We start from the raw sequence: 19,275 nt of genomic DNA, 5'->3' as shown, positions 1-19,275 counted from the left end.
ACTCTGCAACCTTGGCATTATCAGCACCAGCTGACCTACTCATATAAAAGCAATACACAGAAAATGGGACAATAAAATGATAAGAATTTATCATAAAACCAAAGACTACCTGAAAATGGAACATGAAAGTCTTAAGTAATGCGCCTGAAGTTCAGTAAAGAGAATGCCTGTCTAATTTCAATGGGGAGTTCCATAAAATTCAGTCCCCTACACTTCTAGCAGTTATGAGCCGTGCGTTTGAACCACGGGGGACCACCAATAGAGACTCCTCCCAAGATCTCAGTGATTGGCCCAGGATATAGGGGATCAGGTAGTCCTTAAGATATCCTAGACCCAGGTTGTTAAATGCCTTGTAAATTAATACAAGAACCTCGAACCTGGCGAGGGAGTGTATGGGCAGGCTGTGCAAGCTTTTTAAGCACTGGAGTTACGGGCTGGCAGTAGTCTGCCACCATCAACAGTCTAGCTGCAGCATTGTGTACCAGCTGCAGCTTCCAGATCAAGGGTAAGCCCCACATAGAGCACATTGCAAGAATTGAAGCTTGAGATTACCATTGCATGAATAACCACAGCCAAGCAACCCTTGTCCAAGAATGGACAATAGCTGTCAAATGAATAGTTGGCGAAAGGACCACAGGGTGGCAGTGACGCTATCTTCCACATCTGTTCTCTGGACATGGCCCTGCAGGTAGGAATGGAGCCATTGTAAAACACTGCCACAATACCCAACCCACAGAGCCAGTCTAGGAGGATACTGTGGTCAACAGCATCAAAAGCCACTAACAGATAGAGCGCCATTCCACTTGTTGACTGTTTAAATCTTGCATGAATCTGCTGGAGTACTAGTACAGTGGTACCTTGGTTCTAGAACAGCTTAGTTTATGAACAACCTGGAAATAGAACGCTGCAAACCCGGAAGTAGGTGTTCCAGTTTGTGAACTTTGCCTTGGAAGCTGAACATGCTCAACTTCCTGTTGAGTATGTTCCATTTGTAAATTGAGTCCCCCACTGCTAATCAGAGGCTTCCTGTTGAGTCTGTCGGTTGTTAAGTCCTGAGTACCCATGCAACACAGAAGTGATATTTGGAGCTTTTGTTTTTGCTAATTTTTGCATTTTTGTTTGTGTGGCTTTTTCTTTTTCTTTTTTGACTGTGACTTGTTCTTCGTTTTATGGGACTGACTTGTGACTGAGGTTTGTGACTTCATTTTTGTGACTTGTTTTTGTAGCTGTGTGGAACCCACTTCAGCTACTGATTGATTGTGTGACTGCAGAAATGAATAAAAGCCCCCCCCCATTCAAACAATGACTATCATCAGTGTACATAAGAAAAAATAATAATTTTAATTTCTATCACCCACAATACTGTCTTGTTTATTTTATAGTACAGTACATTGATTATTGCTTTCATTTTATGGATCAATTGTCTGGTTAGATAGTAAAGTTCATGTTAAATTGCTGTTTTAGGGGTTGTTTTTAAAAGTCTGGAACGGATTAATCCATTTTGCATTACTTTCTATGGGAAAGCACGCCTTGGTTTTGGAACGCTTTGGTTTTGAAACAGACTTCCGGAACAGATTAAGTTTCAGAACCAATGTACCACTGTAATAAGTACTGTGAATCAACAAAAAGGATGCATGATATACATATGCTAATTTATATGCATGGGGCAAAAATTTAAAAATAATTACTACTAGCAGGATTATACCCAGTGCTGCTTGTAAATTCTAAAGAACAGAAAAATATTGTGTTGTTAAAATCAATGCCGTTTTGAAAGTTTCCTTCCACCTTCTTGGTCCAAGATGACATCTAACTGTTGAAAACCTGCTCCATGATAACAGGAATCATCATGCAAATGCACAGCAAAGAGACACAACTTTCCAAAATATATATGGCAGTAAGCATTTTAATTAAAACTGCAGTACATTTTATCACAAATTTCACAATTGAACTGGTGGAATTGGTTCCACATCACCTCTCAGCTAAACAAAAGCAAGAGTTCTAAGCCTGATGATGACATTTTCTTATTTTTTTGCTACTAACCTTTTGCATGTTATTTTTGGATGTTACATGCAGAATTTCGAAAGAGCAACCTGCCATTTTAATAGTACTCTGCAGGATAATTTATTCAAAAACTATTTTGCACAGGGCACTAAAACATAAAAGGTGGTTGTGATGAAAAGTGTAAGGGTTGCAATATGTTTAGAGGGACAACCTATCATAAGGGCTCATGCTGGGTGTCTGTAATTCTGCATTAAAATGATGGTTTGTTCCCCTATTTCTGATTGGCTGAGCTCTAAATCTGGGCAAGAATCCATTGATATATCCCAACTAGGGGCTTTTCGTATGCACTATTAAATATGTCAGAAAAGTTGCAAGGAGGACAGTGAAAGGGAAAATGGGTCTAGAAAAATCTGCATGGCTGAGTTTGCAATGGGTGTTGTAGAATGAAGCTTACTATTGCATAAAAGTCTTGCTGCTTCAGAAACTCAGAGTTCACTTTCAAAAAACCACCAGTTTCAGGCATTTCATACAAAAATGTGCCGAGAGTGAATGTTATTTTTTCCCTCCACAAAAGGCACTGTATTTCTTTAACCTTTTGTCCTACTGACCTCCTTGTACAAACAGTATCTGGCTCATTGCCCCAGATCCAGGCACTGGAGCTACACTTGCCAACACTGCATGTTTTCTCAATTCATCTAAAATCCTGACAATACTATAGCTGTCAGCTTTTGCCTTCATCATGACTTTTACACTGAGATAAAGAACAGTTGCCATAGCTGAGATACGGGAAGAAAGGCCTTTCTTTGTTGGAATGGGTACCATTGGCGGAATGGATCCCCTGCCCTGCACGCAGCCCCCCACATACATTCCTTGTCCCTCCACTTCTCGACAAACAATGAAAAGGAGGGCTATAATCGTGCACCCTGTACAATTTTTCACACCTTAAAGGTAAAGGGACCCCTGACCATTAGATCCAGTCGCGGACGACTCTGGGGTTGTGGCGTGCATCTCGTTTTATTGGCCAAGGGAGCCAGTGTACAGCTTCTGGGTCACGTGGCCAGCATGACTAAGCCACTTCTGGTGAACCAGAGCAGCGCACGGAAACGTCGTTTACCTTCCCACCAGAGCGGTACCTATTTATCTACTTGCACTTTGGCGTGCTTTCGAACTGCTAGGTTGGCAGGAGCAGGGACTGAGCAATGGGAGCTCACCCCGTCGTGGGGATTTGAACCGCCAACCTTCTGATCGGCAAGCCCTAGGCTCCGTTATCCAGCCCGATCATGAAGTGGTTAAGTGTGTGCAGGGGGCTGGGCAAGTGTTGGCCTCCCTCCCAATGTCCCCACAAAATGCAAGTCGTCCCCTTCCTCTGTCAACATTTGTAGAACAGAGGCGTGAAGGAGACTTCTAAACATGGGGTTGGAATCAGCATGCACTCACTAGTTCCCCTCCCCAACACACACACACTTACACTTAGGCTATGATCAGGTTGAACACCTGTATACTGTATAGCTAATATCCAGTGCGAAATGGGTCCAGGGTTAACTTATTGCCATAGTTTCCCTTGTCCATCAAGAAACAGATCATTTTAATGTCATCTCCATTATTTGCTTTATCAGGCATTCATAAGGTAAGGACACACCAACCTAAGGTAACTGAAAACTTTAATTGACTGATTGGCACCCCTGCAGATTATTATGCCAGAAAACTAGCTGCTGCCTGAGTAGCTTATCCCTCAACTACAGGCAAGTGGACCTGGCATGCTACATGTACAAACTGCAGACACCACACACACACACACACGATAAATGCAGATCCAATGGAACTCGCTCTGCCCATCACATGCTGTCTTCCTGTTTATAACTGTCCCCCTGGACTTGCTTTTTGCCCCATGAAGGATAGCATAAAAGCACCTGCAGGGCAAGTATCCATTTTCCTCAACCATGGAGCAAACAGATCGAAGGGCAATTTGGACAGAGAATGTGATGGGGTTGTGGGAATATACAGAAAATACCCATCTTCATGGCCACAGCCCTAATCAGAACTGGGCAGTTTGTGACTGCATTTACAATTTTCTTTAAAAATGCAGAGGATCTGACTACAGGTACTGTATGACTGTGTCATATCTTTTGGTTTATAAAACAGGCAACATATGCTAATTGACTAACTGGGATATGAACCAGTGTTTGAATTATGGGGCGAAATATTGATTAATTAAATTCATGAATTGACTCTCCCCAGTTTCTGCTATATTATTTTACCCCCATAACCTTCAGAATAGCAGCTAAGGAGTCTGCAAGAAAAGGTGGGCAACCTGCTACTACCAGTCCATCATTCATGCATTGATATGGCAGATACTGCAAAAGTTAATTGATAAAAATGTAAATTCTCTCTCTCTCTAGCTCTTCCGTTTCAGCAATCCTGTTTTGGAGAAGCAGAAGAAGAAGAAGAAGAAGAAGAAGAAGAAGAAGAAGAAGAAGAAGAAGAAGAAGAAGAAGAAGAGGAGGAGGAGGAGGAGGAGTTTGGATTTGATATCCCGCTTTATCACTACCCGAAGGAGTCTCAAAGCGGCTAACATTCTCCTTTCCCTTCCTCCCCAACAACAAACACCCTGTGAGGTGGGTGGGGCTGAGAGACTTCAAAGAAGTGTGACTAGCCCAAGGTCACCCAGCAGCTGCATGTGGAGGAGTGGAGACGCGAACCCGGTTCCCCAGATTACGAGTCTACCGCTCTTAACCACTACACCACACTGGCTCTCAGATAAAACCAAGGGCCACTCCAGATGAGCACTGGTGATTATTTGTGCTTGTGATGGAATCAGGGCAGTTACACACAATCCCGCTTTCGATATGGTTTGTTCCTGCAAAGGTTTTGGGATAGACTTATCGCTTCATTTCCAGTTGGTGCATGTCCCATAGCTTGCTGCGGGAATCTTGTAACTTTTCACACCACAAACGTTCTGGTTTTGGTTTATTGCCTTAGCTTTACTACAATGAAGGCAGCAACAACGTACGTTGGGGAAGAATTGCAGAACGATTTATTGATTTAATATGCTGAAACCGCTTTTATATTTTTATTAAAAATATAAAGCAGTATAGAAATTTTAAAAATAAATAAACTAATGAAGCAAAATGATGTGTGGATGTTCTAGCAAAAATCCAGTACTAAAGCACTATTATTGTGTCAATGAAATGTTGCAGAAAAACCCACCAGATTCTCCCATCAGTAATGTTCTCTTCATAGTATCTCTTTAAGTAGTAAAAGATGCAATATAGATTCACAGGCAGCAGTGGACAGTCTGGTGGGGTGGGCTGCTGCTGCCTACTGGGAGCAGGAGGGGATAGTTAGGTTAGTGTAGTGCAAATGCACCAACAGAGTCAATCTGCTGCTCCTGCTGGTAGGTTTGCACTGCACTGTCCCCTCTCCCCACCCACCACACAACAGAGACTTACTCACCTGTGGGAAGGCCAGGTAAGCACCTCCACCTGACCATGCCATCTGCTACTATTTGCAGGTTTTTGTATGAGACATATCTGCTGTCTAGTTTACGTTCTCAATTTCTCTCCTCTTTCCTCATCACGTACTTCTTTCCTCCCATGTAGAAGCCTGCCTTCAGGCACATCTGGGAATATGTGCCACAAAAGCAACATTGCATTCAAACAATTATTGTCAATGGCTTTCTTGGAAGCCTTGCATTACTGTTCCAGAGACCCTGGGGACCACAATTCATTATTCAAAAGGTTAAAAATGTTTTATTGGATTCCATGGCAACAACTATGATTTATTTATTTTTATTCCAGAAACAGGCCTCCAAATTACATTTCTAACACCGCCCTATTTGGCATCCTATTTCGTTTACCAACCACTTGGAAAACGAAGCAAGCACAGCAATATTCCTCGCCACTTATGGTAGGACAGCAAATGTTATCATATTCCCCAGGGACATGAAATACAAGCAACTAAAGGAGGACCAAAAAAGGGAAAGCTGAGCTCGTTTTTCTTTTTCTTTAAAAATGACTTTTTGTGTGCCGAGACTCAATGAACACATTAATATCAGATCACTATTTCATATAAATACCTTTTTACAGACAGCATGCTCCTCCATTGTAGTGTTCTACCCATAGCTGTTGTGAACCCAACATACAAATAACATACAAGTTAGCAAAAATAATATTTAATTAAAAATAGATCCAAGAATCAAGCCTATTCATCGACCTATGAGAAGTATTTACAAATCTGAATGTGGTTTTTTTTTTTATTTAAATGTTACTACATTTGCAACTGCAGAAGACCCATGGTTATACCACAGCCAGGCTACAGGCTGTAAGTGAAAATTCTTTATATAACCATCTCATTCATAACAAACATAAACTTAGAACAGTGTTTGCTTCGGCAACCTGTACTCTAGGTTTGCTTAACACCTGCCCGAGTAGTTTTCACACATTTGTCAGCTAGCAAATATTTCAATTCTTTGCGAAGCAGCAAGAAAGGGTGTTTGAAAGGGTTTGTGATGTAAACTGAAGGCCCCACTCTGTTCTCCAGGTAGTGGCCTGATGTCAGGGACTAGCTGGGTGAGGAGGAGTGGTAGGAGCTAGCTGCCCAAGAGCCCCTTCCCCAGGGGCACATAAAGAATGCTTTTATAGGCTTATACATTTCAGCCATTTCATTCCAACTCAACAACCAGATTTAGATTTCATCCAAAGGCTTAATAAAGAAACTCTCACAACACTTGTACATTTTCCTTTCCCAAGGAACATTATGTACTGCACCATATATGTTCAGGCATTTCAACAAAGAACATAAGGATCCTGCTAGATCAGAGCAAAGGCTTATCTAGTACAGTGTCCTGTTTCCCACAATGGCCAAGCAGATGCTTATGGGAAACCCACAAAGAAAACATGTGCAGAACAGCACTCTCCTGTTTGTGTTCCCCAGCAACTGGTATTCAGAGGAATACTGCCTTTCATACTGGAGGTGGTACATAGCTGCAAGAAGTAGTCGCCACAGCAATAGCCTTAAATATCCATGATTTTGCCTAATCCCCTTTTAAAGCCACCCAAAGTTGGTGGCCATCAATACACCTCATGGTAGTAAATTCCATAGTTTAATTATGCACAGGCCCAGATTGCATGCTGTGCTACGTTAATGCATAGCTAAGTGTAAGTGTGTAAGTGTTCAGAACCCCCCCTGGAAAGATCGCATCTGCTTTGCTCCTCCTCCAGTCTTACTGGTGGCTAAGCCATGATTTCCCTTACAGTTAACGTCCAAATTTGATTTTATAGATTGACTCTTTCCATAAGAGAACCATAAGCTGTAGCCAAGATCTGTTCCTGGTTTACAGCGATGGTTTGTCTGTGTAAAATAAATCACAAGTCCTGATTTGAACAGAACTCTCAACTAAACCACGTCTCAGTTCTGGGTAATGAAGAAGAAGATGCCATTTTTTCCTATGAGTACCCTCATGTTCCCATGTTCCTGCTTAGGAAAGGTTATGTACAAACTAGACCACAGTTTGAGGAAGCATTGCCTTCTGTCTGTCCTGGATCTCCCAACAATCAACTTCATTGGATGATCGAAAGCTCTAGTATTATGAGGCAATGAGGAAAAAATTCTCCCCACCTGCTTTCTCCAGTTGAGAACTTCCTCTCACTGACTGACATGCTCACACATTGCTGTATCTCCGTCCCCTAAGTGTGGAGGCATCAAAACTGGTCTGATGCATTGTTGATCACGGTGTGTCATCGACTCCAGGAAGTGGAGTGCCTGAACCACACCAGTCTAATGAGATGTACAGCCGGGGGAAGACTTTGACTTTGACATCCAACTGCCAACTTCCATTATGAAGCTGTGACACAAACCAAAGCCACTCCTGAAAGCCCTGCTTAATTATGTACCAGATGCTCCTACTGCTAATATCCAGAAGTCATCAGAATAGAGAGAGCTAGAGAGGAGAAGGTCTCTGACCCTACCTGTCACAGCTTATTTGAGCTGTTAGTGTGATTTAGCAAGACATATGGGCGGAAGGAGTCAGTCACATTACTCCGGATAGACAAACCTGAAGTGACAGCAGAATGGAAAACCACATCCCACTTTATGACTCCTTTTCATTGTCAAAACATCTAAAGCACCAGATCTCATCTCCCTTCCCTCCCACCCACCCAATACGTAACAGAGTTTCGGGGAACAGACATCCTCAGTTTACCTACTAGCTTGGTGCCACAACACTGACATAGGGCACAATGAAGCCACTTTTCTGTCAACTTATCCCACGGAGCTACTGCAAAGGCCTTCAAGCACATAAACAGAGGCATTTGCATGATGCCTTTAACACATAATTGCTGCCATGAACTGAGGAGGTGTAGCCAGGGCTGGAGCAAGCAGGGAATGGGTAAGGAAGTACTCACAGGGTGACAGAGGATGGCGAGGGGATGGAGGCCAATGCTAGAGTATGAGGACCCATCACTAGAGCCAGAGGTGCCCCTGTCTCCACAAACATGCCAGGCTCTGAGGCATAGGGAACACCGGGAGGCTGATGCAGGCAAAGGTTCACAGCCCAGCAAACTAGCTGGCCAGGTGTGAGAGGTCTGATTCCTCAGCTGGAGAAGGCTTGGAACAGGTGATGATCACCTGCCTCATCAAGCCCAGGTGCTGCAATCAGCAGGCAAAGCACAAAAGGAAAGCGGAGCTGCAATGCTGTGTCTGCTCAACTGTATACAACAGCAAAGTAACAATCTAGGCAGGTAGCAAATTCTACAATATGTACAAACCTTGGTTAAAGAATAAATGATTCCCTAACTATTTTTAAAGGCTTACAGAAATATGGGCTTTACAATTTTGCCATAAACCAAAACTAGAAGTGGAAAAACGGGAGGGAGGGAGGAAAATATACATTTCCTTAAAGCAAAGCATAAGTCTGCTGAGTCCTGGGTTGTTCTGTTGGAGCAAGGAGAGCTAGCTAGCTAGCTACTGGAAAGTCTGGGGTTTAAATAATAACCTTATTAATGCCTCCTAGTAGGAAAAGGGATGAGGGATCTCATAGTTCCTGCCCATTTCTCACCTTGCCCATCCTAAAGGGAAAAGGACTGAAAACTGGCCACCCTGTTTGCTTAATAAAAGGGCGAAAGACTTGTGATAGTGAGTGGTGGATTAACTGAACCCTCCTGCTATTTGCCCTCAAATCACCTTACCATTGTGCGAGTATCCTGGATTAGCAACTAAATTTGTATGGGTTAAACCAGGCACCCCCAAACTCCGGCCCTCCAGATGTTTTGGACTACAATTCCCATCTTCCCCGACCACTGGTCCTGTTAGCTAGGAATCATGGGAGTTGTAGGCTAAAACATCTGGAGGGCCGCAGTTTGGGGATGCGTGGGTTAAACTTTAGGTCAGATGTGGGTGAACTCAGGATATGCCTGAGTGGCTATCAGGAGACTAGAAGTTCCAGGGTCACCAAAGTTCATCATGGAGGGCCACCTGTCATATTGGGAGTTATGTCAATCTTACACTCATAATTCACAATCTACAAAGGTAAACCATACCATAAATTCAGATTCACACAGACCTCTTCACACATGCTGGATGCCTCATGCCAGTCACACACACATACATTTGGGAAATGGTACTTACAAGAATGATAATAAAAAAACATTTCTGCCATCTTTCCTCAAGACACGACTGCTGCAATCTGTTTTATTATCAACACATACCCTGCATTTGAACTATAAGCCACCCTTTGGATTCATGCTCATTTAACCTTCCCAAGACCAGCATTAATCTCAAAGCAAAGATTAACTAAAAAGTCTTCATTAAACTGAACAGCACAATAAGAAATAAAATGAGACTGTTTCCATGTACTGCAATAAGAATGAAAAATAAGATGGCAGTTTATCCTCAGTCAACATTAATATCATGCCCAAAGCAACTCTACCTGTAGCAGATTTCAAAACATGATAGAAGCAAGGACTAATATACAGTATGACTCAAAACTGATGTTAACTGTCTGTGTATATCACCATAATAATTCATAATCCCCCACCTGTATCAACCCTTTTTGTTTTTGTCTCACTGTAAGCATGAAGAATTTGTGACCCAGCAGCCTGAATGCAGCTCACACTATTGTTTTTGCAGTCCTCAAAGTCATAAAACAAAGCAGTTTATTGAGACATTGTTGGACCACAGATTGCAGCAGTCGTGTCTGCTGGACCACCAAGCATGTCTGGCGGTCTGAAGTTGGTGAGGCTGCCTAGTAAGAATAGCAGGTTTTATATAGGATAATCTTACCTACCACTATTCAGATATTGTATTTGGCATCTTAATGACGCCACCTCCATGTTAATTCTTATAAGGGTGAATTGATCCCTTTACGTTAGAGAATACTTGGCGCATGAAGCATTGCAGTTTGGGGAAAGCAGTTTAAAAGCAGTTGATCCAAATTATTCTTTTCTCACTGAACTCAGTAATTATTATGGTGGAAAAGTCAGTATCGTTAAAACTTTAGGGAAGTTAGGTTTCAGATAAAAATACTGATACTTTCAGCTTCAGCTTATATAGAAAGTAGAAGGCATTGCAGCACACCAAGCAAAACAGTGAACATCAGCCTGATATTTTGCACACATATACACGCCTCAGCAATATCTTTATCTGCTCTTACTATCATCAAGCCTTAAATGAACGTGTGATGTCATCATATCCATTATGTGATCCCTGATTGGCTGGGGTCATTCAAGGTGAGATAACAGCAGTGTCAGCAACAAAAAAGTCAATTCAGTGGCAGCGGTTTCAAACATCCGCAAGGAAACATAGGCTTACACTTGGTTTCCATTGTGTTTAAAAAGGTAAAGGTAAAGGACCCCTGACAGTTAAGTCCAGTCACAGACGACTGGGGTTGCAGCACTCATCTCGCTTTACAGGCCAAGGGAGCTGGTGTTTATCCGCAGACAGTTTTTTCGGGTCATGTAGCCAGCATGACTAAGCCGCTTCTGGCACAACAGAACACCAAAACCAGAGCAGCACACGGAAATGCTGTTTACCTTCCCGCCGGAGCGGTACCTATTTATCTACTTGCACTTTTGGGTGTGCTTTCGAACTGCTAGGTTGGCAGGTTCTGGGACCGAACAACGGGAGCTCACCCCATTGCAAGGATTCAAACTGCCGACCTTCTGATTGGCAAGCCCAAGAGGCTCAATGGTTTAGACCACAGCGCCACCCGCGTCCTTCCATTGTGTTTAGCACCCATCAGAAGCAGCTTCCTTGAAAGCAGCACTCTTGCACCAAAAATCTTCTTTAAAGTGAAAATGCAGCACAAACCTAAGTCTGATGTGCATGACATTTGGGTTCCATGTATTCTATCCTAAGCAGCAGTGCTCTATGTAAGCATATTAAGCATTTCTGTATGATGTAGCAGGATAAAGGGGGCCAAGTACTATTTTCTCTTTTTAAAAAGCATTCACGTTATAGGGGTTTGTTTTCCTCGTGTTATTATTGGACTTATTATTCTTAACATCATTGCTGTTAAAATAAGTTGCTATTTCTTTTCCTATGAAATTTGCCAAGCACATTGCTGGAATGCATTTGTTACTAATGGCACTCTCTGTAACATTTGCGTTGACCTAATTGTGGTGTCTGGCCCGGAAAGTTGACACGTTACATGGAACCGGTACAAATATTCAGAGAGGATGTGATGTGAAAAAGCACCAGCGAACAGTCCCCCTAGTCCTTTGACAAATGAGAAGATTGCAATGTTCCCATGTTATTGAGCTATTTAGAAACTCTTAACCCTGACAACAGAATATGAGAAATTAAAACAGACGGCTGAAAATACTAACATTGTTATCATGCCTTACAACAGTTTCAATTCACCTCAAGTTTGAGGCTCTTGTGCAGCTCAGACCTATGCATGTTTGCTCATACTGTCCCCTGGATTCAATCAAATTTACTCCCTGGTAAGCAAGTGGAGAATTGCAGCCCAAGCAGACACCATGTGCCAGAATCTGGTGTCGGAACAGAAGCATTAATGCACAGTGGGCACTAAAGAAGATTTACACAGAGAGGGTGGAATTAAATCAAAGATTAGTCTGACTAGGGCCTGTTTCATGCAATGTATACATGGAATCAGTGTGTGGGTGTGCGGAGGGGGTGGTACCCACGGCATTCAGCATGGATGATGAAGTCCACACATATCATGTGGAGTGCACAAACCTCATGGCACTCAGTAGTTGGTTCTGCACCCAAAACTGCCATGGCCTTATCTACAGACTCCAAAAAAGGGAAATCAGTATTTAACAGTTCAGACCACAAGCCAGAAAGACCCTTGGCAACCAGACGAGGGTGTGAAATATGCTGACTGACTCCAGCTACAAAAGCTGAGGCTGCTGAAAAGGCCAGAGCCAATCTTGGCTGTGAGTCCTGGCAGGCCTTTCCCCACTATCCCTGGAGGGCAGGGTCCCTGACCGACTCCAGCTACAAAAGCTGAGGTGGTTGAGCAGACTCTTGGGCTGGGGTATTGCTGGTGGGGGAGGGTTGCTGCTGTTATTGATATTACTTTTTGGTATTTTAAAATTATATATCCTATGATTTATGATTTTCAGTTTGGTTGTGTTCTTTTGATGCTTTATTTATTGTTTATGATTGCTTTCATTATGTTTATAATTATGTGGTTTTTCATGTTGTAAGCAGTCTTGAGCATGATTTTGGCTATGAAAAGGCAGCATACAAATAAAACAATGTATATATGTTTGCTCGCTCTCTCAGATCCTCTCATTTGCACATCTTATGAAACCCATGTAACTAGCTAAGCTAGATTGACTTTTGGATTTCCAGTCTACGTGTGTGATTTTGTACCTTCCCTTTTCTTCTCCACTCCCCTTACCCCAAACAAGCATCTCCTTTATACTTGGGCATTTGGTTTCGTTGCCTTAAAAGGGAAGCTGTCACAAAAGACTGCACAGATGTATGAGCTACCCCTTTGTGTTCTAAGGATATTTCACAAGATTTTGTTACAATCTCTTTCTACCAATTTTGGGGGAAGAAAATCCAAAGCTCATCTCTTTGGTTCTTTTGCTAGAGCTAGGCTGAAGGGAGGTGTCCTTGTAATAAAGCTGAGAAATTCCTCAAGCTGTGGTATAGTCTATGTAGGGAGGGGAAACTTCCAGCTCACTGGCTATTTTTAGGCCTGCCAGGGTGTCCAATTTGGCCTGCAAACCTTATCCACTCACTGGTGATGTCAGGTTATGAACATGGACTCATTGCACTGTATCAAGCAGAAGGGTGGTTTTGATTGGCTGAGATGCACGAGAAAGTTGTCTGCAAGGAGCTGTCTTGCACACCCTGAACCTGCTCAGTTTCAAAAGGAAGGGGGGGGACATCCCTTTAGCAGTGCTTTGCTGCCTCCTACCAGCTTTGAAGTCCCAACTTTGGGACTTCAAAGTACCAACCCCCTAATGTCATTTGTGACATCAATTGATTGACAGGTGTGTGGCCCTGCCCACCTGTCAAATTGGCTTATGTGACAGATCCTTATAAGGATCTAGTTCATGAAGCTGAAAAGTTTCCCCACCCCTGGTATGGGGTGTATTTAGATGTGCTTCCTGACTAGGGGCAGCCTATGGTAATAACCCCTTATTTAAAAAAGGCACCTTCCAACAGGAAAAAATCTCCTTCATTATTGGGTCCCACATGCACTCCACCAATCTGCATGATCTTATGCTGCCAGCTTACAAAAAAGAGTGCCAATTCACCAGAAGTCTACTCTCTTCTCGTGCTTTTAAAGGTGCAGAAATCAGCTAGTGAAGTTTTTCTTCATGGCATATAAATAAACATCAGTCTCCAACAAAAAGCTATTCATTTTTTGCATTTATATTCCACGTCCCTCCAAGGAATTCAATGTTATCTACATGGTTCTCCAACCAGCCCTTAACCTCAGAACATCTTTCTCATCCAGTAAAATTCATGGTGAAGTCAGGATTTGAACATGAGTCTTACCAGTGCAAGTGTCTCACTCTAAACCAGCCTTCCCCAACTTGGTGCCTTTCATATTTTTGGTCTACAAATCCAATCAGCCTCAACCAGTATGGCCAATGGCCACAGATGATGGGAGTTGCAGTCAAAAACAAATGGGGAACACCAGGTTGGAGAAGGCTGCTCTAACCACTACACCATACTAATTCACCAGCTAGACATGGACTGAAGGAGTCTCACATGGTCTCTAGCTACTTAGAAACTCAGAAGAACCAGGACTCTTCTAATCAACCAGTCTTTATTACCTTAACCCTAAACATAGTGGGTCAACCAAAGTTCAATCATTGACTGTGCTAACCATGTAACCATGCTCCACCAAAGTCATTATTGCCGAGTGGCCACAACCAGTTCAGTTTTTCTGCCTTCACCCACCTACATGGAGAACCTTCAAGATTCCCAAAACTCTCTACTCATACAGGAACCCAATAGTAAAGGCTTCCAGTCCCATCATTTGCCAGCGCCCACCAACAGTCCAGATGGCCACAGAGAAGTCGTGACCACGTCTGAAGCATACTGTGAACCTTTGTGAGCTGCTGAGACTTGCTCACCTGCACAAGTTTCTCCATCGTAGGTTTCACACACCCACTCATGACATTCGCAGAGGGGCCCATAGTATTTGCCTGGCTCGGTCACTTGGCAGATGCAGACCCCACAGTCACACTGGCCTCTGCCACTGCAGAGTTTTCCACCAGGGATTCGACATCTGCGCTCTGACTCCGTCAGGGACAGTCGGCAAGGCGAGGTCCTTCCCCAACCACTCCTGCAGGGAATGAAGAAGACAACCAGTTGTAAAAGAGAGAGAGGGAGGGAGAGAGAATATCACACAAATGATGTAGAAACTTGTGCTGCTGGGTTGTGCTCATTCAGCAATCAGCCCACAGATTATTTTGGAACTAAACTTGGGGGAAACCAATTTATGGGTTTTAAGAAAAACATTTATTTTGGGTTCTAAATAATAATGAGACTAGGTGGCTAGATATTAAAATCTGTTAAACCACACACTAACATTGACTTGTGGCTCAAAAATTCACACCAGTATGGTAGATGTGCACTTTCTCTTGAAACAGAACCCAGTGCTATTTCAGCATTGCTTGCATTCAGGAACACCTTTGTTTCTGCATTTCGAATGAAGAAGAGAAACACTTTGCTAGATATAATTTATTTATTGCCATGTGCATGCTCAGGGCCGTCTCAAGCCGGTCGGGTGCCCTGGCGCCCTGGCGTGGAGATCGCTCCGGCGCCCCCGCCCTAGTGGGCGGGCGCAGCGCTCAGCGCCCTCCTGCTGGCCCGGCGCCCTGGCGCCCCGCGCCACCGAGACTTCTCCTAGAGCCGGGCCTGTGCATGCTGGCCTTGCTTTAAAGGGACTTGGGCAAGGTTACCCTTAATTTGACCATATAACATTCCTCTAAGGAAAGCATAAACTGAGACTGTCCCAAGATTACTCACAGCGAGTATCATAACCAAGTGGGGATTCAGCCACAATCTTATAGTTGCCAGGCAGGTTCACACACCCAAAGCCCTCCATGCAAAGGTAACACAGGGTACATGAAAGCTAGTGTGAATCAAGCTATTTGGGTGGGGAGTCGGCTGCTGTCTCTGTAATCCTGGAATACAGCAACAACAAGGAAATGGGTGCTTTGTTCATGCCCCTGTTCTTTCCTTCGGCATTTCTGTACAAAATTGCATGGAAGGGTTGGGCAGCACGAACTGTCCCTTGGGCAAATCACTCTCAGCCACACACAATCTCCACTTGAATCACTCTGCTTTCCTGTTCCAACCACAAATAGGAATAACAGTACCTTTCCTCTTGGGGGTGCTGTGAAGATGCAAACAAGAGTTGGAAAGGCTGGTACAGTACTTGCACTGACTCATAGGAATGTGGTCTATATAACTGAATACAGAAGTAAACCTGAGAACCCAGCAAATACTTTCCTGCAGGTAGCAAATACTTTCCTGCAGGTTGCCCAGCAAGGTGTCTTGTGTCATCTCTATTTTAGACAGTACATTAATGTTCTGGATGGGAAGATGGTTTATTTCCCCCCCAGAAAAAGGTACTTATTATTTTAATTAATCCGTTCCCTCCCCATCTTTGCCAACCTTCCCAATCAGAATGGCCCCAAATTATTGCTCCTGAGATTCTACCCAACGGGTGACATGATCCATATATATGCCCCATCAGAATGTTAGTATTTACTTTATTCATTTGAAAAAAATTAGCCACATTTCAGGCAGTTTACATAAAGGCATAAAACTATTTCAGTAATGTAACATGGTACACATTTCTTTCCTTGTTAGTTTCCTTTTAAACCTCCGGATATCAATTGCATAGAATGACCAACACCTTGCGACCAGCCTAATACCAAATCTTTACTTGTTCCATTTTAAAGCAATAGTTCAACAGTATTTTATTTACTCAAGAAGGAAAGAAGAGCATCCAAATGAGACTCCTGGATTATGATTTTGTAAAGAAGTATGGAGTTAAATCTTTTATTTATTATGGCAAAGCATAGAATCATAGAATTGTAGAGTTGGAAAGGACACCAAAGGTCATCTAGTCGAACCCCCTGCAATGCAGGAATCCTTTGCCCAAGGTAAGGCTCAAACCCACAACCCTGAGATTAAGAGTCTCATGCTCTACCAACTGAGCTATCTGGAATGAAGTTCAAAGAGGAATGCAGCAGGGCTCAAATACAAGCTGACAAGATGCAAATCCCAGGCAATGGAATTTGCAAGACTTTATACCCCTATTGCTATGCATCTTAATCTCAATTTATAGCCACTGTGGGAATTTATAGCCATTGTGCCTTTTCTCCTCCTTATTAGTTTTCCTAGGATACGGCCAAAATTAGTCCAGGATGCTAGACCTAGATTCCCGCAAAGCTGTTTTTACCAGGACCATGAATAGGGGTGAAACGGGCATGCTAAAAATTACCAACAGTTTGTCCAGCAAATATATGAAGCCAGTAAATCGCAGGAAGCTCTAATGTGTGCTCATCAGAGTAATGCTCAAAAGAGACAACACATTTTTGCCTAACCCATCTGATCTGGGATATCTTATGTATCATGCACTTCTGAAGTTCAAATGTGGATGTCAAAACGCAAATTACAGCTACAGCTCTGCTTCTGCACTCAGATATGCTGTTGATCCTTTGGTCAAATTTTACAAAGAGTCGAGCGGCAGGTTGGGGGGGGGAGCGAGAGAAATACCTCTTTAAGGCTTCTTTCTTGCAACTTGTTGCCTGGCCCCTAAAAGCTAATTGCTGGGGGGAAAACAACAGTTTAACAGAGCTTACCGCAGGGACAAGGAGAAACTTTGTGAAATAACAGGCAGCAGGACGAATAGTGAAGACATGAATAGAAACGACGCCAAGCTGTGAAGCCCCTGAGTATGCATGCTTAGATCCCAGGGAAGCAGTAAATGAAGAGTTCTCCTGCGGAGTCCGAAACACAGACAGACCCAGAAGGTTTGCAGAGTTCCGAGCTGGCCAGAACTGGCTCCTTCCTCCCGTGCTCCACCAAGTGCCTTTGATTAGCTGCCTGGAAGCTGGATTTGGGCAGCATTCTGGAAGGAAAGGCCAGTGCCAAACCCCAAAGTTTACAGTCTAGGCAGGGAAGTAATTAGAAACAGTTGTACGGCCAGATGGTTTATTTTGACATAATAAAGTATCCTGTTCACAGTTTTGAGCAAAAGGTCTTGTTCTCGAAAGAGAGGCACCCTAAGTATTTGAGGAAAAAAAGTAAGCTTGAGTGAGCTTTGATTAATTGAAGTTTTTGAGATAATCACGCCAAAAGTAACTGGGGAGAAATGTGTGTTTGTCAGGCTTGGCAGAAAACGCTCACATTATTTTCCAACTGTATCCAAGAGTGTAATGTTAGAGTTCAGGTGAATGCTTTAAATTCTTCAGGCTGACTAGAAAGAAGCAGGTCTGTTCCCTTCCCCCCTTCCTTATTAGTGTGCAAAAAACTACTGTATGTTATACGCAGAGCAAGAAAACCGTCAAGGTCATCAAACTGACAGCAACTCCACTGTCAAAACATTCATCCATCCACTCAAGGTAAGGGAGTTAGGTAGGTTTTTCACATTATGCAGCAACAAACCCACTTGACTGGGAACTGTAGGCAGTGATGTTTCTAGGTATGGTGTGCTGATTTGCAAACATGCGTTTGTTGCATTCATGTTTTACATTTTTTCCGAGGAAGGAGTTGAGTTGTAAAACAAAGCAAAACATATTTGAAGCAGAATGTGATCCAGATTGTGCATTTGCTGGTGTGGGAATGAATGTGAAACACTGAGGTCACTGTCAGATCAGGCAAGGCCAACAGCAAGTCAGAGCTGAGGAGCAAACTAGATCATATGCCAAATACAGGACTTGCCAAACTATCATTTCAGCAGGCAAGCCATGCTTTAGAGTTGCCTATCTGCTCTAATTAGCCATCCTCTCACTATTCATTTTCATTAGTTCAATTAAATTTCCACAGGGCAGCAGTCTCTCCAGGCAGAAAACATAGCTACAACTTTGGCCTGTCAAGTCAGATATCACACCGAAACCATCATTTATTGAAGAAGGTTTACAACAACACTATGGTTAACATAAACAATGGTTTGCAAACCTACTTCAAAGTTTTGTTTTTAACGTCTGATCACAAACTATGGTCTGCCAATTTAGACACCACACCAAAACATTATTAAATTTTCTCGTTAATCATACTTTGTAATGATATCTGAATAAAGCCTAGCTCAGTCTGGACTTTGCAGCCTCAGATGCCAGCATTAGATAATCAAAATCTATTAATGCGACACCAAAACTGCATTGCCTTTAAGTATTAAGCAGTCTTTTAAAAATGTACCAGTCATTAAACAACAGCTGTCCATTACTAATATTATATGGTGGGTGAGAAAAAACATTACAGATGTTAGTCTTGGATCTGTTCCTCAGAGAGATGTAACACTTTCAGTAAGTTTAAAAATAACTCTATATGCTGGATAGCAAACTTGGTAAACTCAGAGGGACAGCCTTTATAACCAGGATTATTATTGTTGTTTAAAAAATTCCTGATCACTACCAATGGCCATTTTAGAACTCTTGTTAATAAGAACATGAGAAGAGCTTGCTGGATCAGGCCAGTAGTTCAGCATCCTGTTCTTACAGTGGCCAACCAGATGCCTATGGAAAACTCACAAGCAGAATTCAAGCACTAGAGCACTCTCCCCTCTGGTGGTTTCCAGCAATTGGTACTGCAGGAAGAAGTACTTTACCTTTT

At 42.9% G+C, this 19,275-nt stretch overlaps 1 protein-coding gene across 1 annotated transcript in view; it reads right to left on the bottom strand.

Moving 5' to 3' along the window:
* Nucleotides 1-17,713, bottom strand: part of ITGBL1 (integrin subunit beta like 1) — a 109,730-nt gene extending 92,017 nt beyond the window's left edge. The window contains exons 1-2 of the mRNA XM_035114702.2: nt 17,307-17,713; nt 14,562-14,773 (exon numbers count right to left, since the gene is read on the bottom strand). Of these exons, the coding sequence (XP_034970593.2) occupies nt 14,562-14,773; nt 17,307-17,407 (313 nt within the window). The 5' untranslated portion in view covers nt 17,408-17,713. The remainder of the gene's footprint in view (nt 1-14,561; nt 14,774-17,306) is intronic.
* Nucleotides 17,714-19,275: the final 1,562 nt, after the last annotated feature.

The sequence above is a fragment of the Zootoca vivipara genome, chromosome 4 (assembly GCF_963506605.1).
Source record: "Zootoca vivipara chromosome 4, rZooViv1.1, whole genome shotgun sequence".
Taxonomy (NCBI): domain Eukaryota; kingdom Metazoa; phylum Chordata; class Lepidosauria; order Squamata; family Lacertidae; genus Zootoca; species Zootoca vivipara.
The sequence above is the reverse complement of the archived record's forward strand: the minus strand, read 5'-3'. Positions and strand labels throughout refer to the sequence as shown.